Source organism: Miscanthus floridulus, chromosome 10 (assembly GCF_019320115.1).
Source record: "Miscanthus floridulus cultivar M001 chromosome 10, ASM1932011v1, whole genome shotgun sequence".
Taxonomy (NCBI): Eukaryota; Viridiplantae; Streptophyta; class Magnoliopsida; order Poales; family Poaceae; genus Miscanthus; species Miscanthus floridulus.
The window spans coordinates 51,389,547-51,413,199 of record NC_089589.1 but is presented as its reverse complement, the minus strand read 5'-3'; the positions used below and the strand labels follow the sequence as shown (position 1 = coordinate 51,413,199).

Here is a 23,653-nt window from a genome sequence, read left to right as displayed (position 1 = left end):
TCTTGTGCCACCTGCAGGTTGTCGCAGATCGCCAGAACGGCGAGGGACAGGCGATCATATTCATCACCTTCAGCTTGAAGAAGCCGCCGCGCCTCGGCAAGATCGATGCGCAAACCGGTAGAAACTTCCTCGGCATCCAACCGTCGGGTCACCTCGACTCCAAGATCCGTCTGGTGTGCCTTGGCCTCCCGACGCGCTTCGTCACGCTCTCGGGTCGTCCGCTCGATCACTGCGGCATCCTGGTTCGCCTTTTCCTGCAACGTCACGGACCTCTCCTCAGCCTTCAGCTTGAGGTCTCGCTCTGTCTGTAGCTCCGCCAGGAGCTCGCCAGTTTTCTCACTAGCTGCAGCATTCTTCTGCAGCAGCTCGTCTTGCTCTTTTCGGAGTCTGGCGATCTCCTCATCTAGCTTTGTCCTCGCCGACAAATCCTCAAACATCCCGTGGGCCTCCTCCGCGTCCTGACGCGCTTGGGCCTCCCGCTGCTGGGCAGCAGCAAGCTGCGCGCCCACATCTCGCAGTCAGGCCTCTTCGGCAAGGCGATCCCATTCCGCCTTCTGTTCACGAAGGAACTGGGATTTGCTCCGACTACGAGCAACGATAATCTGAAAAGAAGAGTGGTATAAAAAATACGAAAACACAAAAGTACTTGAAGGAGGAAAACAAGGAAGAACTAGCAGGTACCTGGCTAGTAGGAACGACAATTTCATGTAGGGACCCTCTGACCTGGTCCAGGGCATTCATCATTGTCGAAAGCTCGAAGTCGAGAATTTCCCGCTCCATGCTCTCGGAATGGTCGTCGAGCGTGAAAAGGGCCGACGTTGGGTCTTAAGCGTCCATCCACTGAAGCGGCGGCTCGCCCCACGCGGGGGAGCGGCTGCCTCCCGATAAAGGGGCCGGGGGAGACTCCCTCCTAGTCCTCCGCACCACCGCAACGACGCTCGAGGACCCTCCGACTAGATCCTCCTCCATCGGGCCACTTTGAGCGCCTCGAGCGGATCCGCCTGGGCCCCTGATGGCGCGGACTGCACTACGCCCTCGAGCACCACCGTGGCTGCGCCCAGCTGATCCTGGCTTGGCGCGGTCACGACCATCTCCACCGGCGATACACGACCCTCGGCCGGCATTGCCGCACCCACTGCGGAAGATCCTGCCTGCTCGGCGGCCAACAAGGGCACGGGTATGGACACGGCTGCCGTCGAGTCAACCAACGCAGCCGTAGCCTCGTTGCCACTCCTGCCCGAAATAGGAGCAGCGTCGAGCGACGCCCCCCATCCCGCTTGACGGGCAAGGCTCTTCTTGGGCGCCATCCCCAGAACGCGGCCCGTCCGCAAAAGTCTACACAAAAGGAAAAGGCATAAAGTCAAAACAGAAAAACGAAATAAAAGAAAAACAGGGGAGACAATGGCTTACCCCGACGCCTTCGGTCGACGGGAGCGCTTTGGGGACGAACTCCCGGACCCCTGCCCTAACTCATCGGGATGGGACCGCTTCGAACCTGTCCCCTGCTCCTGGGCAATGGAGCTTATCTCCCTCGTTTCCGAGGGCGCGGCTGCGGAGGCACCCCTCTCGGTCAACACCTCAGGCTGGGCGGTGAATCCACTCACCTCCGTCCTCTCATGAGACACGGCAACAGGCCCCCCCTCCTCCGTCAGCACCTTGGGGGCCTCCTCGGATCCAGCCACCCACCGATCCTCTGTCGGCACCCCGCGCGAAACGGCAGACTCCTCGGCTCCAACCTCCTCTATCCTTGCGGACTCACTTCCCTCTACGCGGGACGGGGGGGGGGGGGGGGGTTCCTGCACAGACGAGGGGACATTGGTCAGCGTGCCCTCGTCCTCCAGGACGCCCTAATCCACACCGGCAGCGACCTCATCAATCTCATCATCGCTGTCATCATCATCATCATCATCGCTGCTTACATCCTCTCCTCAGTCCCGTGCTGGTAGGCACAATGATCCCCGACCCCTTCACGCCCCGGGCCTTCAGAGCGTGAATGGCGGCGAGAAGGTCGGCAAGGTGTTTCTTCTCCGTAGTCGGACAGCCCCACAACCACGACTCTGGAGCCTCGTCGATGAGGTGCCCAGAGTACTTCGACAATGTGGCGCTCGGGTCGTCCCTGATATAAAACCACTGCGAGTGCCACCCCTTATTTGAGGATGACAGACGCATCAGCGGGTAGTCCCTTGACCGGGTGTGGCGCAGATGAATGCTAGCACATCCCAACGGCACGCTCACATCCTTCCCCCCAATCTTCCTCTTCGACAAACTAACGGTGAAAAAATGCCTCCACAAATCGAAGTGGGGATCGATCCCTAGGAAACCCTCACACAGGGCAACAAACGCCGCCATGTGTTGGACACCATTGGGGGTAAGATGCTGCAGCTCTACTTGGTAATAATCCAACAACCCCCGAAGAAATCTATGCGTGGGTACGGCAAAACCTCGCTCATGAAAGATGGCAAAGGACACGACGTACCCTTCGGGCGGCGCAGGCTCGCTCTCATCATCGGGCAGCAGCCACACCCCGACGGCGGACAGTGGGCAGAGGAGGCCGCGGTGGACGAGGCCCTCCAAATGCCGAGAAGTAATGCCAGATCTGCCCCACAGCTCCATCGAAACGTCGGTGGAAAGGTGGGTGCGAGCTCAAACGAGGGCGGCGGCGCGGACGCGAGCTCGACGGCGGCGGTAAACGCAGATGCAAACCTAACGGCGACGGTGATTTTGGCGTGGGAAGCTAGGGCGATTGGCGGCGAAGGCTATGGACGCAAAGGCGAGGAGGCGAAATATGGAACCTTGGGGGCGAACCTCGGGGTTTTATAGTGGCGACGGATGCGAGAAGGGCAACCGTCCGCCTCGATCTCCGGGCTAGCCAAGCGCACCGTCACGTCGCGTCGCGGGATACGCGCCCATGATCCCTATCCTCTCCCACCAAAATCGTGCCAGGCGGTTCGCTTTCCCGAAGCAACCGGACTCTTTTCCCATAGGGGGGACGTGGACCAGAAAAATCTCTTCACTAAACTCGTCTGGGCCCATAACAACCAGAAGTTGGCCCACCTAGGGTTCCAGAGCCAAAGGGCCGTCCCAACGAGGGATAGGCCCGCAGACCACTAGGGCCTCGATCCATAGTAGAGACCCAGCCGGGCCAACACTGAATAAAATTCCCACGAACGGAATACCACGATCCCCTTAAAAATACCTAGTTGATAAAAAACCAAGTCTTTTAGCCTTACCCGCGAAGGGTCCGATACTACCCCTCGGGCGACTCTATTCGAATCACCCGGGGGCTACACCCATCGGGTGCGCTCGCGCGCACCCTCCGGCAAAGTAACTCCGACGAAATCAAGAACACCCCCAGGCGATTCTATCCGAATCACCCAGAGGCTCGGGGGCTACTATCGGGGACCTAATACCGGGGTACCCCAGGAGGTGGAACCAATAACCATCGAACGTTAAAAACTTCTGGACGAACAAGGGCGCCGCTATGTTCCTTGCCCGAATGACGGAAGTTTGGTTCCGTCTCGCCCGACGCCTTTGGGCAGCCCCGCCTCGCCCGAGGGCTAAGGGCTAGTCTCCACCTCACCCGACGTCTTTGGGCCAGCTTCGCCTCGCCCGAGGGCTAAGGGCTGGCCTCCGTTTCGCCCGACGCCTTCGGGACAGCTCTGCCTCGCCTGAGGGCTGAAGGCTAGTCTCCACCTCACCCGACGCCTTCGGGATAGCTCCGCCTCACTCGAGGGTTGAGGGATAGACTCCGCCTCGCTCGACCCCCGAGGGGTGGGCTCGGTCACGCCCAAGGGATAAGGACTGGACTCTGCCTCGTTCGACAACCGAGGACGAACCTCGCCCCGTTCGATGTCCAAAGACTGGTTTCATCTTACCTGATAACTTCTCCCCTGTTCCCTCACGATGATGGGTACAGAGCAAGACAAGACGTTCGCGTCAACCACGGCTTCAAGGACCATACCCTGCGCCCCGGCAGGAAAGGTACTGCCAGGGAACGACGGGACGGGTGCTTTAGACCCTTCCGGGCGTCGCAGAGCCCGAATGGTATTGCAGGCGCGTGCTCCTCGCCCTGTAGAGTTGTAGGTGCCGCCTTCAGCTCTGGGACACGGAACCCGACGAAGATATACGACAACCACTACACTCCAGAAAAGGATTTGTGATCTCCACAAATGACGGACATGCCGTCACCATGTTATGGACCCAAGGGAGCGGCGCCCGCTTCCCGACCTCTCGGGTCCACCAAATCAAAGGACCTTGCCCACAGCGCTACTCCGGACCCCGACCCCGCGTCCCTCCGACAGAGACTCATAGGAACCAGAAGGCGTGCGGAGCAAGGCTGGGCGAGGTTCATAAGTCAAAATCACTGTACTGCAGCCCATACCCTGCGCAGGGCAGTATTCTGTAACCATCCTGACATTCTACAGGGGCATCGACAGTATTGTAGACGCTTATCATCCTTTCGCACCCATCAGAATGAGAAACCAGGCTGGGTAGACGTGAGCCACAAGACTAGGTAGAGTACGCATCCTAAGCCCTCACCCTTGTAAAGCCAGCCCCTTCATCTATAAAAGGAGATGCGCTTCCTCCAACAGAGGGACCAACTTTTGACGGCACAACACACAACACACAGTCAAGCTGTTACCAAGCTCTTGACCTCCTTTCGACCCTTCCATCAGAGACTTGGGACCAATCCCTCTCTCGATCGTTTGTACCCCCTACTATGAACCGTTTTCGGTGCTAATAACACGAGCAACAACAAACTGGACGTAGGGACATTCAGCCCGAACCAGTATAAATCTTGTGTCCTTTAGCGCACCATCCGAGCCTAACGCGCATTACTATAAATCTATTTGCCGGTGTTTGTACGAAACACCGACACATATTCATTTAAATGATTTTGACCAATTATTCTAAAACAATCTGTCAAGCCTCGAGACAAATTGTCTTTGTGTGGTTTGGTTATTTTCTTTTGTGCTGATCTTATTGCTGTCCAAATATTGGTATCATCATTTCTATATGTTTATCATGTATTTTTTTTATGCTCCTCAACTTGTGGCATGACTTTGATATATGTGAAGGGTTTCAGTTCAGCGGACAGAAGGCTATGCATGAGGATGGACCTACTATCACTTAATTAAGTCAAGGTGAAGCTCAAATCAACTAAAGCAGCACAAGTATTAAGGATGACGTCTTTGTCTGTAATCAGGTAGCCGGCGTGGTACCACGTTATGTAGTTCAGGCTACCTTCTTGCTTAATAGCTTGCTCAACCTAACTCTACCTCTTACCTGTCCATTTACTATATATTGATGTATCAGAAACCTAATAGCACATGTTTGCTTGCTATGTTGAACCAGCACTAAGGAACGAGCACTTATTTGAACTCTTGCTGGAACCTTGAAACTGTTACGAAGCAATCCGGTGGAGAAGCAAATGAACTAATAGAAATTGTCATCTTATCCCTAGTGATAAATCCTAGGGATGCAACCCACTAATTAGTGAGTAGGCAGGGCGTGTTTGGATCCCTTATAAACTTTAGAGCACTTTTAGCTCAATTTTGAGATCTAAAGCTTTAGTGTGAGGTGGGTTAAAGTAGAGCTAACTTTAGACCACCTATTTGAAGACTTTAGCTCTAAAGTTTAGAGGAGCACTTTCTTCTCTTTTGTTTGATCCCCACTAATTCGTACACTATGGGGCACCATAGGGGCTTGTCATCTTCATCCACTACCAAGAAACTCCCCGCACCAGCGGCTTGTTGATGTTCAGCTTCACTTTGATCTGCAGGTATTGGCCGACTGCAGAGCTGTCGTCCTCCAAATCCAAGTCCACAAAAACCCCCCACCTCATTGCCGATCCCTTTCCCTGTCACCTTGTTCATCATCCAAAGTGGTATTCCCGAAGCCCTAAGCCAAATTGGGACGCACTCAAACTTATTGCCTTCCGGCCTTTTCTTCCCATCAAAATGAACCACAACGATCATATCCTTTGTGAACACCACGGCCCGTCCTCTGGCGCCCTTCTTTTTCCCATCGGCTGATGGGATGTGAATAGAAAGTGATTGGATTCGAGGTCCTTACCGTAGATGCCCCGGATCGGACACCAGACCTTCCTAGTGCTTGCCCTAGCCCCTCCGCGTTGATAAGCTATCCGCCAGAACCTTCCCGATTGGTTTTGCCGACTTCGATCCACCATTCCACCTCCACTCCCTGTCGTCGCTCGGATCCCTCTCCTTTCCGCCTTCAAGAGTTTCATCTTCTCCATCAATCCTGCCACTGCATCCATTGTTGAGGGTTCATGGTTCTCACGTTTAGGCAACTTCGCCACCCCAAACCCTAAGAACCAACTGAAAAGGTGTATCTACACAGTAAGCAGAGAAGGCTCAGCTCCGTCACGGAGACTTACATGGTCACAATGGATGGATGGGGGCATGGATTCTAATTCAGATCTTGAGGGAAGATTAGAACATGAACGAGGAAGGGAAGGAACCCTAACACGACGCGCTAGGAACCCTACTCGAGTCGCTGTACAGCGCCGAGACACGCTATCATATAATATACATTACCTCATATCCTTTAATTAGTGTCGTTCAAACCTCCCTTCACTATCGGATTTGAACCGACACAACTAAGCCAGCAGTGATGGGGTACACCTCATTGCCGCAGTTTGACCACAATTTTCACCGCAAGTTCATTATCTATTTTTTGGAGGGGTTTTCTATTTTAAAAATATAACTAAATCATTGATTTAGCTGTTTAATTTTACAAACTCTTGGAGTTGCTCTTAGGCATGAATCCAGTCGGCTACACTGGCAGAACAGTTGACGCACGAATCACAAAGCGCAATCCAACCGTTGGTAGAAGGGGATACCTCCGCCTCGGACCTCACAGCCGCCGCCGCCGCTCTTGCGCCTGCCGGGCCACCGTTGCCCCCATGCCCGAGCCCGATCCACCTCGCTCTGCTCTAGCAAACCACTCGCCACCCCACGCCTGAGCCCCCACCGCTCTAAGCTAGCAAGCCGTCCGCCGCCGCTGCTCGCCCCTTGTGGCCTTGTGGCCCGCCCTCGCTGCTTCTCGCAGTTTCGGGGACGCCGCCGCCGCTCCTCCCTTGGGGGGCGGCCTCTTGGAGGTTGTCACGGATCTGAGGAGGAGGGGACGAAGGGGGATGCGAGGGAGAAGGGACGGGCGAGGGAGAGAAGGGGATAGGGTAGAGCCGAGCAGAAGCGAATCATCTTGCACGGCTGCCGCCGCCTCTCTATCTCAGGTGATTGATGCAGATGCATATCCATCTCCTCGTCTTCCTCCCCATGGATCGATCTGCTAGCTGTTTCAATGCAGCTAACCTCTTGTGTTCTTTGACTGTTTCTTTTGTCCCACACCCACAGTGCCTAATGGCATCCTCGATCGAACGACCGGCAGGATGCTTCCGCGGAAAGCGCCCAAAATTGCATCGGCCGCCGCCGCAGCTCCGATCGAAGGCCACGACCACATCAGCAACCTCCCGGACGGCGTGCTGCAGCACATACTCTCCTTGCCGGCGCAGGACGTCGTGCGGACATGTGTGCTCGCCAAGCGCTAGTGCCACTTGTGGAGTCCACCACCGTCCTGCGTTTCGTGTGCAGCGGATTGAAGGAACCAGGGTTCATGGACGAGATTCCGGAGTTTGTGGACCATCTGCTGCGCCTCCGCATCCACGGAGGCACACCGCTCGACACGTGCGAGTCCCGTCTCGACGAGTACTATCGCGCCACCGCCATGGCTCGCATTAACCTTTGGATCCATATAGCTCTCCAGTGCAAAGTCCGGGTGCTCCGGCTTGACTATTCGGGCCAATTTTGTTCTCTCGATGGCCATCCTTTCTTCATCTCCCAATACCTGAAGAAGCTAGAGCTTGAAGGACTTGACACATTGCCCAACAGATTGCTTGACTTCTCATGCTGCCCGAATTTGGAAGACCTTGAGGTTGATGACTGCAACCTAGGGGATCTCTTACTCATCTCGTCACAATCCCTAAAGCATCTAACCATCCAGTGTTGCTAATTTGGTGAAGAATGGCGCTTGCCTATCTGTGCCCCAAATCTGGTTTCACTATGGCTTGAAGTCCGTGATGGCAGGACTCCATCGCTTCAGAGGATGCCATCCTTACTAACAGCGTTTATCAAAATCCACGGTTATGATCTGGTTACCCTTGACTCTGATGATGACAGTGTGGGGGTATGGCCCCAAGACATGGGCTGCGAGGTGGCCCAGCCCACAAGATCAAGACATGCACGGCGCTGCTCAATGTGCACCGCAAGACATTGTATAGTACCAAATAGGATACTTTACTTGTAACCCTGCCCTTTCAGACTATATAAGGAGAGGCAGGGGTCCCCTAGCGGACAAGCTACTTGGTTGTCCAGATCAATACAATACACCAAAGACACAGGACGTAGGGTATTACGTCGATCATACGGCCCGGACTTGTCTAAATTGCTGTCTCTACGTCTTGTGTCACCATCCGGTTCCTGATTACGCGCACCCCCACCGACAAATCTACCATCGTGGGATACCCCTTGGTGGACTGTCGATGATATTCTGTCGACAGTTGGTGCGCTAGGTAGGGGTGTGCGCTTAATCTATGGCAAGCTAGATGGACCTTAAATCAACAGCGCGTTCTCGTCATCAATCTTGTGGAGATCCTTGCCGGTCCACGATGACGATTCATCGCTGGCTACATCAGCCTCCGCGACAGCAGATCCGATCTCGAAACCACCTTCGAGGTCGCCTTCACTAACAACTCACCGCCCGCCAGGTGCTCGCTGTCAACGCCGACCAGATAACGTCATACGTCGCCAACCAGACGCTCCGTCCAAAGCTAAGTCACGTTTTAATATTCTTCTAAATATTCTCCAATCTCCGTATATCACCATGATATTTCTCCGAACTGTTTTCTCCTTATTTGCTCTCCAAACGATTTTCCGAACCCTCGATCAGTCCTGTTGATGCTCGGACGCCTCCAGAGACGGCCCTGTCCCCGGCTCCTCCCTACACGTGCACGAGCATCTACCCTCTGCGTTATGGGTGGTCGGCAGCGGCTCCTTAGCAACGTCTGTTCCTCCTACACGTGCACAGGCTCCGCGCTCGACGTTATGGACTATGGGCTAGCTAGGGCTGGAGACTCAGCTACACACGAACTGTTCGGGCGGTTTATATTAAATATAAATATATCTTCACACCAACTAATCACCGAACTACATACGTCGTTTTATCACCATTGCTGATTTTTCTCCGGAGTTTATTTATTTGTGCGTCATGTACTACCCGTTCTACATGTTTGTATTGCAGGATCATCGTCCAGGTGATCGGACCACCTGGTGCTCGGACTTCTCCACCGATCAACTGGTCGGACCGTGTAACACCCCGGTGTTACATTGTAATGTTTTGCTGAAACATTTCGTAAACATCTGAATTATGTGCACCTGTGTATGACAGGCTTTATAATCAATGTTGGCATTGAAACATTTTGACGAAACGGGAAAGCGAATGTTATATTTCGCGTCACATAACGTGTTTATTATCTTAATCAAATTCTTGTTAAAACAAAATGTTATAAAATGTTTTTGCGAACGACGATAAAAAATGTGCGGTCGAAGACATGGATGGCTAGCGAGTACGTCCCGGGGGTCGGGTTTGGGATTCGACGCGAAACCATTCGAATTGACGTCCTTCGCGTAAGTTTTAGAAGAGGTCGACGAAGCCATCTTTGGCATTATTTGTAGAACAATTGGCTTAAGGAGTAGCGCAATGTCGTGACTGTGGTGGATGGCTCGCTGTACCCCTTTGCGCATCTAGCAATTAGCTTAGCGTTTGGAACACGGCGTACGCGTTTTCTAACCGCTTTAAAACCCGTGCATGGCCCCTAGCTGAGTCCTGAGCGCGGTCACCACCCGCTTGCCAGCGCGCTCTGCCGCGCGGGTCGCACCCGCTGCCACCTGACTGCGCCCATTGCCGCGTTTGTGCGCGCGCACACCCTACGCGCTAAGGCCACTGCCTCACTGCTACTCGCCTCGCCAGCTGACGCGTTGCGCCCTGGTTGCCGGCCGTGCTCTGCCAGCGCCTTGCCCTGCCCCGCTGTGGCCGTTGTCGCATCGGGTCCCGCGTTCACGTCGCCAGCGGCTACGCTCGGTACTGTACCATTGACTTCCTTGGCTGCTTGCGCGCTGGACGTCCACCTGCACCGCCATACCTCCGCGTCGCATCGTTTTGCGTCGGTGTCGGGTGCTGACTGCAGCAATGGCGCCATACCGCGTTCATCGCGTTGCTGCTATGGTCGTGCAGGCAGCCGTCTAGGGGTACGTCCCGCCTGTCCCGTTGTCTGTAGTGGTGATGTTGGCCTGAACGTTGACGCCGCAGACGAGCCAAGCCAGGACCTCCCCTATCTCCGTTGTCTCCTTGCCGCCATGATGATTTCTCCTAATTCGCCGTAGTGGTTGTACCACGTTTCGATTGGCTTTGCTTGCAGCTCCGTTAGGCAGTCAATCGTCCAACCTACCCTACCGTGCTGCCGTTCTCACCTCACTGTGCTCCAATTTCGATTTACCACACCACCGGGTCCATAAGGCCGAGCCGACGCCCTCCACCGGCGAGCCAGCCCCGCAATACACCTCGTGGCGATTCAGTGCACCCACAGTCTCGCCATGTCCTCCTGAGCATCCCACGCCCCGCAGCCGTAGCTTCGCAGCATGCCAGCCCCACCGCTGTGGTAGTGCCACCGTCGGGCACCACCGCACCACCGTGAGCTCACGTGGCCAGCCTTGCTCAGACCGCCTCCAACTAAACCATCAGCGCCATGGTGTCGGTGAGTACTCCCTGGTGCTCGCGTGCTCATGTGCTGGTCTCGCCTTCGCTGTTGCTCACGGGAACGCGGCCACCTTTGCAGGTCAGGAGCCACCGTCGGGGAGGGAGTTCGTCACTGCGCCTCTGCTCGCCGTGTCACCTCAAGTAGCTTCAACTTGTTGTCAAGGTACCTATCGACCCCTTAGGTAGACCGTAGAGGTTCAGGTGTGGCCGGCATAGTCGCCTAGTGCCCGCGTCGTCGCACCGGTGCGCGCCCTAGGGGGGGCCAGGGACTTCGCCGCGGTGAAGACGTAGAAGTTGGAGGGTGCAGGTGTAAAACTGTAGACTAGTGAAACAGTACCGTAGGTCTCGTAGCAAATACCGTGTACGTCGGGGGTGCCCGTGCATAATCGCCTTCGCACGCAGGCCGTCCCCGTCGCGGGCCATTGGTCGGCTGGGCCGCGCCTCCACGTGGGCCGCGCGCTGACCTACCGTCGTGCGCGGGCGGGGTGACGCGCTGGTCCGGGCCGCGCGTTGTGGGCCGGCGAAAGAGGTTTCGGTTTTCATTATTTCCTGGAATTAGAAATGCTTATTTATTTTTCTGTTATGAATCCAACTTCGAAAAATCGTATTAAATTGCATGGTTGTCCAAAAATAGCGAAACTAAGTTTGTTAGGTTCGCAAAAATGTCATCTACCTGTTGGTACAGTTAGTTCACCATTAGCTGTTAGGATGGTAGGCTCATAAGATTTAAATAGAAAGCTTAGAATTATATCGATCAATAATTGCAAGAATTGTTGTGGCGAACCGACAATAGCTTTAGCTTCGAAATTGTTATAGTAGGGTCCTTAGACCTTTATATACTTGCTGTAAAATTAGTAGCCATAGAGCGAGTCGTTTAATGGCGTAGTTATTATCCTTGCTTTAGTGTATGTATCATAAACTGGCATTAGGAGTAGGAGTATCCATAGTCACCGTAAGAATGTATGACACGTTCATACTTGTTAGTAGTGCTGATACGTAGCTTAGACTTTAGTGGGTAGATATCACTTAGCAGTTTAATAGAGGTACTTTTGCATTGAGAATTTCTGTTGCCGTAGTGTTAATCATTGCATTGTCATTTCATGTAGATCATGAACAGGTAGACTTCGTACCCGTCGGTGAGCTGGAGTACGACGAGGTGATCAAGGAGTACGATGAGGAGCTCTTCGCGTAGGAGGGAGCCCAGGAGCCTATTGGTACTGACTTTGCTGACCCGGAACCTACCCAAGGCAAGCCCCGGTGCATAACCCCTATTTTTAAATGATCACTGAATATATTTATATGATATGCATTTACGTTACATGCATTTTATGGAAACTACATGCATAAATATATCTACCATGAGTCCTACTAGTACAGGTCGAGTAGCTACTATGCTCAGGATGTCGGTAGCATGAGTAACCAGCCGTTACTCGCAAATAGGTGATTAAACTATGATATCATGATGAAATAATGGAAAGGAAAATGGTGACCGGACAGGGATATGGATTTGGTACTGATGGGTGTGAGGGGTTGTGTCCTGCTGCCAACAGGGCATAGCCCGGTTACACTTTTTCCCTATCTGTGTTGATTAAGGACCGGTCGTTGCATATGACTTTAGGCAAGTCACAGACTATTGTCCCGAGCACATACTTGGGTATGGGCGCAGGGAAGACTTGCTACTCTCTTGTTGCAGATCCGGCTCTTTCCGGACCGACTGATTGGAAGAGGAGGTGGTGGAGGTCCTTGCACCGCACTGAGTCCGGGATTCAGAGGCGGGGGCTTGGAGTCCAAGTTTGGACGGGGACCTAGACACCTAGGATAGGAGAGTGGTGGGTTAGTCCTGCTTGTGCCTAGGGTACAAGCGGGACGTGTGTCTTCGGGGCACCCAGCTGGGTACATTGATTCGCAAATCACCGGGTTATCCGGTACGGCTTGTCTGCGGTTTAGCACCATAGTAAGAACTGTAAGTGGAAAAAGGAGGAGGAACATTATCGATTGCTCAACTCTTGCTTGAAAGTAGAACATGTGCTTATATAGATTGACTAGATGAAAACTTAATACGGCTGATGATAATAATGTATCAATAAGGACTCACTATTAGTATTGCTTTTTGCTAAAAGAGAACCAGCAAACCATAAAGCCTAGCATATTCCTTGGAGTCAGGAAAGTATTCCCACTGGTCGGATAAGTCTTGCGAGTACATTGTGTACTTAGGGTTTATTTACCCTGTTGCAGGTGATGCTTGAGGAGTACCTTGTGTGGAGGATTCTTCTGGTGGGCTCAGACGAAATCCTCATTATCTTATCGCTAGATGTTATCTTTTAATATTTCGCTGTTTATCATTCCGCACTCTGTATTTGGTATTGTAATAATGTACTTTCTAAGAAACTCTAATCTATGAGATGGACTTGTGTTGTAACTCGTTTTCATTATTGGATCCTTGGAAAAAATGCGGATCTTTTGGGTTCTCCCTTGGGGTGTGCCTGACGGACACCGCTCGCTGTAGTTGCTTTCGGGGTGCTTAGTGTCTGGTGGAAGACAAGCGCCTCCGTAAGTATGCTATTCCGGGCGGTTCTACCACAGACCGCTTGGTTCATGGACTCCGTCGCCGACTAGTTGATCAGACTGTTCGCCAGTCGCTTCTACTCAATGCTCACTTCGCTGCCGACCAGTTGACCAGACTGTTCGTCGCTCATGCTTCATCGCCAGCTACGCCGGTTACTCCTCGGTGCACGGATACTTCGTGCTCGAGGACTAAGTGGGCACACTTCACCGCACGGACGTCGTCAGCTACGTCGGTGCTCAGACCTCGCCGCCTATGTCGGGGACTCCTCGGTGCTCGAACATCGCCGCCTACGCCGAGGACTCCTCGGTGCTCGGTCATCGCCAGCGACGCTGGGGACTCCTCGCTCCTCGGTGCTCCGACATCGCCAGTGATGTCGGGGACTCCTCGCTCCTTGGTGCTCAGTCATCGCCAGCAACGCCGGGGACTCCTCGCTCCTCGGTGCTCGGACATCGTCGCCTATGCCGGGGACTCCTCACTCCTCGGTGCTCGGTCATTGCCAACGATGCCGGGGACTCCTCGCTCCTCGGTGTCATCATCAATGACGCCGGGGGCTCCTCGCTCCTCAGTGCTCGGACATCGCCAGCGATGCCGGGGACTCCTCACTCCTCGGTGCTCGATCATCGCCAGCGACACCGGGGACTTCTCACTCCTCGGTGCTCGGTCATCGCTAGCAACGTCGGGACGCCTCGCTCCTCGGTGCTCGGTCATCGCCAACGACGTCGGGGACTCCTTGCTCCTTGGTGCTCGATCATCGCCAGCGACACCAGGGACTCCTCGCTCCTCGGTGCTCGGTCATCGCCAGTGACTCCGGGAACTCCTTGCTCCTCGGTGTCGTCGCCAGTGACACCGGGGGCTCCTCGCTCCTCGGTGCTCGGACATTGCCAGCGATGCCGGGGAGTCCTCGCTCCTCGGTGCTCGGTCATCGCCAACGACATCGGGGACTCGCTCCTCGGTGCTCGGTCATCGCCAGCGACACCGGAGACTCCTCGCTCCTCGGTGCTCAAACATCACCGGCGACGCCGAGGACTCCCTTGCTGCTCGGATCTTGCTATGTCTCATCGGTGTGCTATGAAGCTGGTCCATGCTGTTCGGATCAGGGTGCGGATCTTGGGCAGCGCATCTGGGGTCTTGATACGCGCATGTCAGACGATGTCGACAAGCTTTCAGACTTTTTTGACCCTGCTACAAGATTCATTCTTCATCTTCCAGCAGGCTCGGGGACTAAGTGGGCACACTTCACCTTGCGGTGAATGTGCTTGTTCTCATCTCGAGGCTACGCTCGGGGACTGGCTGCCTGCTCGGCTGGCCTTCTACTTTATGACCCTGGCACCACATGACTGTGTCACCTACTGTCAGTCTCAGGGACTAGCTATGGGGGTATGGCCCCCAAGACATGGGCCGCACCATCAGAGGTGGCCTAGCCCACAAGATCAAGGTGTACACGACGCTTCTCGGTGTGCACCGCAAGACATTGTATAGTACCAAATAGGATACTTTACTTGTAACCCTGCCCTTACAGACTATATAAGGAGAGGCAAGGGTCCCCTAGCGGACAAGCTATTTGGTCGTCCAGATCAATACAATACACCAAAGACATAGGACGTAGGGTATTACGTCGATCAGACCGTCCGAACCTGTCTAAATCGCTATCTCTACGCCTTGTGTCACCATCCGGTTCCTGATTATGCGCACCCCCACCAACAAATCTACCATCGCGGGATACCCCTTGGTGGACTGCCGATGATATTCTGTCAACAGACAGCAACCAAAGTATTCTCTTGCAAGGTCTATCAAAAGTTCAGAACTTGGTGCTGATATCTCATGACACTGACATGGTTTCCTTACACACTTGAGTTGTAATGTTCATGCTTACATTTAAGTTTTATTGATGTTTCTTTGTTTGCAATTGTCTAGTTTATTTTCAGAAGGGACTTGAAATTTTGCTCTAGTTTCAACAAATTGAAGTCTTTGCTCCTCGACGAATACTAGTGTGGGCCTGCTGATTTCAGCGCCCTAGCTTGCCTCCTCAAACTTTTACCGGTGTTAGAGAAGCTCACTCTTCAACTATATTCAAGGGTATATAATTTCGAATGCTACTGTTGCGCTGTAGAAACTACAAAACGAAATATTATTGTAGTTTGTGGATTGATCTAGGTAAAATCATTATATTTACTACAGGGGCCTAAACATGAAGTGGAGATTAAATTGAACTGCAAACCATTGGAGATGTCAGCTGCATTATCACAACGCCTTAAGACAGTCGAAGTCAAATGTCAAGTGTATGATGAGAGAGTTCGCAATGTTTTGACGTTTCTTAGTAAACTTAACATATGTAAGTTAACTTACATCATTAGTGTCACGTTTTCCTTATTTTTACAGTATGGTTCCAAATTATATGAATGGAAGTGTCTGGATTTATAGTATTAGTTCTGAACCGTAGTGTCATCTTGCTTGTTGCTTATGAACGAAATACAAATGCTTGTTTTTTATTATTGTTCATCATTTTACTTTTGCTTGGTGATAATCATTTGGTATATTTTGTTTCCTTGTCTTATCATCATGACCAGCTTAGAACGTTGTATTGCATTAAAGTAAGTTCAATCATATCATTTCATTTTTCTTTCTGCCAAATTCAATAACATATTTTTGATTTAACATGTCTGATAATTATCGAGGAACAACGTAGATTAAGCAATATATTTATAGATGTATGATAATTATTGAGAAACAATGTAGATTAAAAAAGCAATATATTTGTTTTCTTCTCACCCATGACAAATGTTTCTTAGGTAACATTCTAAAATTCTAACACCTAAATTAGAAGAAAAATATGACTATATGGGTACAAAGTACTAAAAGTCTGGAATACTATACAAATAATTAATTTGAATTAAAAAGAAAAAGGAAAAAAATACCTTGGGCCTAAACAACTGATCGGTGATCGCAATTCATAAGAAGCCAAGAATCAAGATGTCATCGTCGTGGAGCCCTGCCTAGTCGCCGTCCTCGTGCGCCGTGTCTGTGTCTCCGGTAGTCTAGCTCTTCACGGCAGCGCGACTCGCTAGCTCCGCGTGTGTAAGGCGTACGTCGCGAACTCACGATCAGAGTGTGCTGTGTGCAGCGTGACTCCTCGCCTCCTGTCTACCCAAGGGCCGTGGGGAAAGGAAACTAGTGAAAGCATCTAGGCCCCTCATTGGGTTTCGATGATTAATGACAATATGTGATTACTGTGACTAACGTGTGTTTTACAGATGCAATTAAGTTAGGTCATGGTAATGGCAATTAATTGGGTAATCATGGTTGTCATGCCCCTACGATGGAAATCATTTTGGTTTTCAAAGGATGGACGACAAGGTTAAGGATGGACTAGTTCTAAGTGTCGTTTGGTGTTGAAGAGACACTTAGAGTAGTTTAGGACTTTGTTTTTCCTTTGGCCGTACTATTAAGGGGGGTATGGACAGGTAACTTGACCACGGTGAGTCTAGTGGGTTAGGTGTGGTGCACACTTGTCAAATCTAGCACTAGGTAGCTCCTAAATAGTCCTTAGATTAATTGGAGCAAACTTCATTCACATATGATTGCGAGTTGGAAGTGAATGGAGGGTCAAATGTTGATCGGACGCTGGTTCCCATGTGACCGAACGCTGGCGCAGAGTCCGGTCAGTTGATTTGATCAAGGTGAAGTCATCTGGATACGACCGGACACTAAGAGAAAGGTGATCAGACGTTGGGTGCCAGAGTGCGGTCAACTGCAGTAAAGTTTTAGAGAGGGAGAATCCTAACCAGACACGTCCGGTCAGTGCAGACCGGACGCTGGTCAGGTTCTGGCTACTGACCGGATGCGGAGCAGCAAAGTGATCAGACGCTGGGTTCCAGAGTCCGATCAACATCGATAAGGTTTTAGAGAGCAATTTTTGTGACCGGACGCGTCCGGTCAGTGCTGACCGAACGCTGGTCTATGTTTGGTCACAACTTAACTGCTCGATGGCGGGGAGAACTGATCGGAGCGTCTGGTCACCTTGACTGGAGCGTCCAGTCACCCCGCAGTGGCACATAATGGTTCGTTTTGAATGAGGGGTTATAAATACTTCCTCTATTCACTCAAGGGATCACTTTTGCTGATTCCAACAGCTAAGAAACACCCTTGAGAGTGCCAAGAAGAGCAAGGTTCTAGTGAGGTGATTGAGATTTGAGAATCCAAGAGAGAGACCTCATTAGTGAAAGCAAGAGTAGCAAAGTGTGCATCCACCCTTCTCATTAGGCTTGTCGTGGTCAAGTGAGAGTTCGTGCTTGTTACTCTTGGTGACCGCCATCACCTAGACGGCTTGGTGGTGATTGGGAGTTTGGTGATCATCTGGTGGAGCTTGTGGATGACCCAACTCAAGTTGTGAGCTGTTGTGGGTGATTCACGACGATGGAGTGTCGAAGAATCAACCCGTAGAGAGCACTTGATCCTTGCGCGGATCAAGGGGGAGCTACATCCTTACGTGGGTGCTCTAACAAGGACTAGTGGGGAGTGGCGACTCTCCGATACCTCGGCAAAATATCATCGTGTTTCTCCTTCTCTCTTTACTTTAAGCATTTACTTTGAGCAATTCAATTCGTGTCTTTACATTCATAGAATTGCCATGCTAGAGTAGGATTAGAACTTAGGGTGCTAAACTTTTGTGCGGTAGAACATTAGAAACACTTTCTAGGCACAAGGGGTGAAGTGGGCTAAGTGTAGGGTTTAATTATTGCAAAGAATTTTAGAATTAGCCCAATTAATTATTGCAAAGAATTTTAGAATTAGCCCAATTCACCCCCTCTTGGAGATCTTGATCATTTCAATTGGTATCAGAGCCTCGTGCTCACGTTTTAGGCTTAACCGTCTAGAGAAAGATGTCTCATGGGGATGGTCCTCCTTCTATCTTTGAGGGTGATGATTTTCCTTATTGGAAAATCCGCTTGGATATGTATTTTGAAGCTCTAGATGTTGGAATACTTAGAGCCGCCTCACAAGGATTCCTAAAACCTTAGGATCCCACGCACCTTCAAGGCGATGAAGTGAACTACGAGAAATGAAATGCAAAGGTTAGAAACACCATCTTTAGAGGCCTTTGCAAAGATGTGTTTAATCGGGTGAGGAACCACAAGGACGCCCATGCACTATGGTCAGACATTTGTACGCTCCATGATGGAACTAAGAGCGAGCATGAGGAACACTATCATCTCGTAATGAAAAGGCTTAATTCTTTTGAGATGCTTCCTAAGGAGAGTGCTAATGAAATGTACTCATGCTTAAATGTTCTTGTAGAGGAAGTCAATGGGCTTGGACTCACTCAAATACAACCATCCGATGTTGTAAGAAAAATCTTGAGTGTCCTCCCCATTGATAAATATGGGCATATTGTTACCATGCTTCATCAAGGTAATCTTTCCACCGCTACACTGACTCAAATCTTGGGAAAGATTAATGCTCATGAGATGTACATGCACATCACACCACAAGATGGCTCATCCTCTATAAGAAGAAAGAAAAAGGCTTAGCATTCAAGGCTAGCCAAGAGAAGGGCAAAGCAAGAATTGAGTATGAGAGCTCAAGTGATGATGAAGTTGATGATGCAAGTCTTGCTCTCATGGTGAGAAAAACCGTCAAGATGCTAAAGAAGCTTAACAAGAATGGCATCAAGTTTGATGGCAAGAAAAAGAAGTTATTCACTAGCACAAAAAGGAAGCCAATCTTTGAGATGGATTGCTACAATTGTGGAGAACTTGGTCATCTAGCTCATCCATGCACCAAGCCCAAGAAAGACAAGTATAAGAAAAAGTACAAGGGCAAGAAAGATAACTCAAGTGATGAAGATAATGATGAGAAAAAAAACAAGCCATACAAGAAGAAGGATGGCAAGAAGAAGAAAGAGAAAAACGATGATGCACTCAAAGAAGAGAACAAGAAGCTCAAGTTGGAAAAAAAACATCTCAAGATTGGATTGAGCAAGTTCACATGAGGCAAGCACCTTCAAAGTGAGTTGCTAATGAACACCATTATGAAGATGGATAGAAGTGGCATTGGGTACTTGGCAAACCAAGAGGAGAAGGATCAAGTTCAACAACAACATAAGTCAAAGCCAAAGGCAAAGAGGTGTTTTGAGTGTGGACAAGAAGGTCACTTTGTCCATGAGTGTCAAACTCCACCACCACAACCCTTGCCCAAGCATACTAGACCTTTTGCTTTCAATACTCATTACATGCTTAGAAAGGACTCTAGTGGAAAGATGAAAGTTAGGTTCTTAGGACCTCCCAACAAGAATAGGTCTAAGAAAATTTGGGTAGCAAAGTTACTTGTTGAGAAAGTGAAGGGCCATCAACAAGTTTGGGTTCCTAAACAAGCTTGATCTCTTATGTGTAGGTAAACTACAAGACCGGTGGAAGTCATTGGGTAATTGATAGTGGTTGCACACAACATATGACCGGTGATCCTCATATGTTCACCTCCCTAGATGAAGAAGTAGATGGACAAGAAAGAATCACATTTGGAGATAATTCAAAGGGCAAAGTTAAAGAATTAGGCAAAGTGGCAATATCAAATGATCATTCAATCTCAAATGTGTTATATGTTGCTTCATTGAGTTTCAACTTGCTATCTGTTGGACAATTGTGTGATCTTGGTTTTCAATGCCTATTTACCGAGAAGGAAGTGGTTGTATCCAAGAAAGATGATGATCAAGTGATATTCAAGGGATTTAGATACAACAACCTATATTTAGTGGACTTCACCTCCGAAAATGCTAACTTGAAGACATGCCTATTCACCAAAACAATAATTGGGTGGCTATGGCATAGAAGACTTGCTCATGTTGGGATGAGCTCACTCAAGAAGCTAATGAAGAATGAATTGGTGAGAAGGTTGAAGGATGTGAAGTTTGAGAAGAACAAGCTTTGTAGTGCATGTCAGGCTGGCAAACAAGTTGCAAAGACTCATCCTACAAAAGCTTTCATGTCAACAACAAGAGTGCTAGAGCTCCTTCATATGGACTTATTTGGACCAACAACATACAAGAGTTTGGAAGGAAATCTTTATTGTCTTGTGATGGTTGATGACTACTCATGATACACATGAGTGTTCTTCCTTCATGACAAATCTGAAGTTGCATCATGCTTCAAGAAGTTCACTAAGAGAGCACAAAATGAGTTTGAGATGAAGCTCAAGAAGATTAGAAGTGATAATGGGAAAGAATTTGACAACACAAACATTGAAGCTTATTGTGATGAAGTTGGGATCAAGCATGAGGTCTCCACAGCATATACTCCTCAACAAAATGGTGTAGTTGAGAGAAAGAACCGGACATTAATCACACTAGCAAGAACAATGCTTGATGAGTACAATACACACGAAGCTCTATGGGTGAAAGCTATCAACACCGCATGTTATGCATCCAACCGCCTATTCCTTCAAAAGTTTATTGGTAAGACACTTTATGAGTTGCTCAATGGGAAGAAGTCGAACGTCTCCTTTAGGGTGTTTGGTTGCAAATGCTACATCTACAAGAAGCGACAACACCTATGGAAGTTTCAAAGACGTTGTGATATTGGTTACTCATCAAAGTCCAAAGCATATATAATATTTAATCATGCCACCGGCTTGGTTGAAGAAACATATGATGTAGAATTTGATGAATCTAACGGCTCCCAAGGAGCACATGAGAATCTTGATGATGTAGGTGATGAACCATTGAGGGAGGCCATAAAGAATATTCTGGTTGGAGACATCAAGCCACAAGATGATGAAGATGATGTACAAGTGATTAATCCACCTTCTTCATCAAATGTGCCACAAGATGGTGATAATAATGGGAGAGTAGAAAATAAAGATACTCATGTCTCCCATGAGTAAATGGTGACACAAGCACAAGATGTTGATGCTCCACAATGTCCCCCTCAAGTGGTTGATAGAAGAAATTCACCTCTACTACAAGATCTCATCATAGGAAGTCCATTAAAGGGTGTAATGACTCGATCTCAAAAACTTATTTTGTTTATTGAACATCACTCTTTTGTCTCTTGCTTTGAGCCTACCAAGGTAGAAGAAGCTCATTAAGATCCGTATTGGATAAATGCCATGCATGAAGAGTTGAACAACTTTTCCCGCAATGAAGTTTAGACTCTTGAAAAGCGACCACAAGGTGCAAGAGTCATTGGAACAAAGTGGGTGTTCTGCAACAAGCAAGATGATCAAGGCGTTGTTGTGAGGAACAAGGCAAGACTAGTTGCAAAGGGGTCCTCTCAAGTTGAAGGGTTGGATTTTGGAGAGATCTTTGCACCAGTTATAAGACTAGAAGTCATTCGTATCCTCCTTGCATATGCATCACATCATGAAATGAAATTATATCAAATGGATGTGAAAAGTGCATTTTTAAATGGCTTTATAAATGAACTAGTCTATGTTGATCAATCTCTCGGGTTTGAAGACCCTAGATATCCTAATCATGTTTATAGGTTGTCCAAGGCACTATATGGTCTTAAGCAAGCCCCAAAGCTTGATATGAGCGTCTTTGGGATTTCCTCATTGAGAAGGGCTTCACCATTGGGAAGGTCGACACCACACTATTCACTAAGAAGCTTGGTGGATATATCTTCATTTGTCAAGTGTATGTTGATGCTATCATCTTTGGATCATCAAATTAAGATTCTTGTAAAGAGTTTGTTTAATTGATGTCGAAGGAGTTCGAGATATCAATGATTGGAGAGCTTATATTCTTTCTTGGTTTTCAAGTCAAGCAAATGAGAGAAGGGATTTTTATCTCTCAAGAAAAGTATACCAAGGATCTTCTTAAAAGGTTCAATATGGATGAATGTAAGCCAATCAAGACACCAATGCCATCTAATGGACATCTCGACCTAGATGAGGGAGGTAAAACGGTTGATCAAACTCTCTGCCGCTCTATGATTGGTAGCTTGTTATATTTAACCGCATCTAGGCCCAACATCATGTTTAGTGTGTGTATGTGTGCTAGATTTCAAGCTAATCCTAGGGAAGCTCATTTGATTGCTGTTAAAAGAATCCTTAGGCATCTTAAGCACACACCAAGCATTGGCCTTTGGTATCCCAAAGGAGGTAGATTTGAATTAGTTGGCTATTCCGATTCGGATTATGCCGGTTGCAAAGTTGATAGAAAAAACACATTCAGAGGGTGTCATTTGCTTGGTAGATCACTTGTGTCTTGGTCCTCCAAGAAGCAAAATAGTGTGGCCTTGTGCACCACCAAAGCGGAATACATCGCCGCGGGGGCTTGGTGTGCACAAATACTTTACATGAAACAAACTTTGCTAGACTATGGTGTAGTTCTAGAAAAAGTACCTTTTTTCGTGTGACAATGAGAATGCGGTAAAACTTGCTAATAATCTAGTTCGACACTCTCGCACCAAGCACATAGATATCTGCCATCACTTTCTTAGAGATCATGTTGCTAAGAATGATATTTCACTAGAAGGTGTAAGGACCGATGATCAATTGGTGGATATCTTCACCAAACCGCTAGATGAGGCAACATTTTGTCGGTTGAGGAATGAGCTCAATGTGCTTGATTTTAGCAACTTCACTAGAAAATAAGCTTGTGTTGTCCCTTGCATTGCATTGTATTATACAACATGTTTACTTTGTGGTAATGCACTTAGGACTTGTCTAACATGGTTAAGATAACCGCCGAAAAGCATGTGAAGAAGCCTAACCTTGGATCAAACTTGACAAGCAACTCGAATTACTTTCAAGTATTGCATTGCATATACGTGAATGTTGTTTTGTCGTTTATGTTCAATCACCCTTTTATTCTCTATTTTCTTAAAAAGAATTATAGCCTAAGGCAAAATATTTTGAAAAAATTGAGGGTTTAAGAGAGGTCACTCACATCAGTCCCAATTGGTGTTTATTTGGGTCTTATTGAAGTTGGAACTTGATTGGGAACAGACAGCACGAAGGAACTTTGAAGATCTGCTGAAAAAGAGTGATCGAACGCTACACCAGACTCTGATGTCCGGCGTCCGATCAGTTCACAGGTGGTGAACCGGTGCTACGAAGGAGTGACCGGATGCTAGAACTGTGTTCTCCCTGCATCCGGTTAGAAGGTGTTCCTACGTTCGGTCAAGCGAAGAAGACGAAGATAGGATCGACCGGACTCTGGCTATGTCCGATCAGTTGGGACCGGACGCATCCGATCGCGACTCAAGGGGGTTTGGACCTCTCTGGAGTCGACCGAACTTTGGGTGGTAGCGT

At 49.3% G+C, this 23,653-nt stretch overlaps 1 protein-coding gene across 3 annotated transcripts in view; it reads left to right on the top strand.

Moving 5' to 3' along the window:
* LOC136490213 (F-box/LRR-repeat protein At5g02910-like) overlaps positions 1 to 12,068 on the top strand; it is a 39,086-nt gene extending 27,018 nt beyond the window's left edge. Inside the window, exon 4 of one of the 3 annotated variants that reach the window (XM_066486700.1) lies at positions 11,943 to 12,068. In XM_066486700.1, coding sequence (XP_066342797.1) covers positions 11,943 to 12,028 — 86 coding nt within the window. In that variant the 3' untranslated portion in view covers positions 12,029 to 12,068. Of the gene's footprint in view, positions 1 to 5,078; positions 5,364 to 11,942 lie in introns of those variants that run through there. The other 2 variants (XM_066486702.1, XM_066486701.1) reach the window with 2 other exon arrangements.
* The last annotated feature ends 11,585 nt before the right edge of the window (positions 12,069 to 23,653 follow it).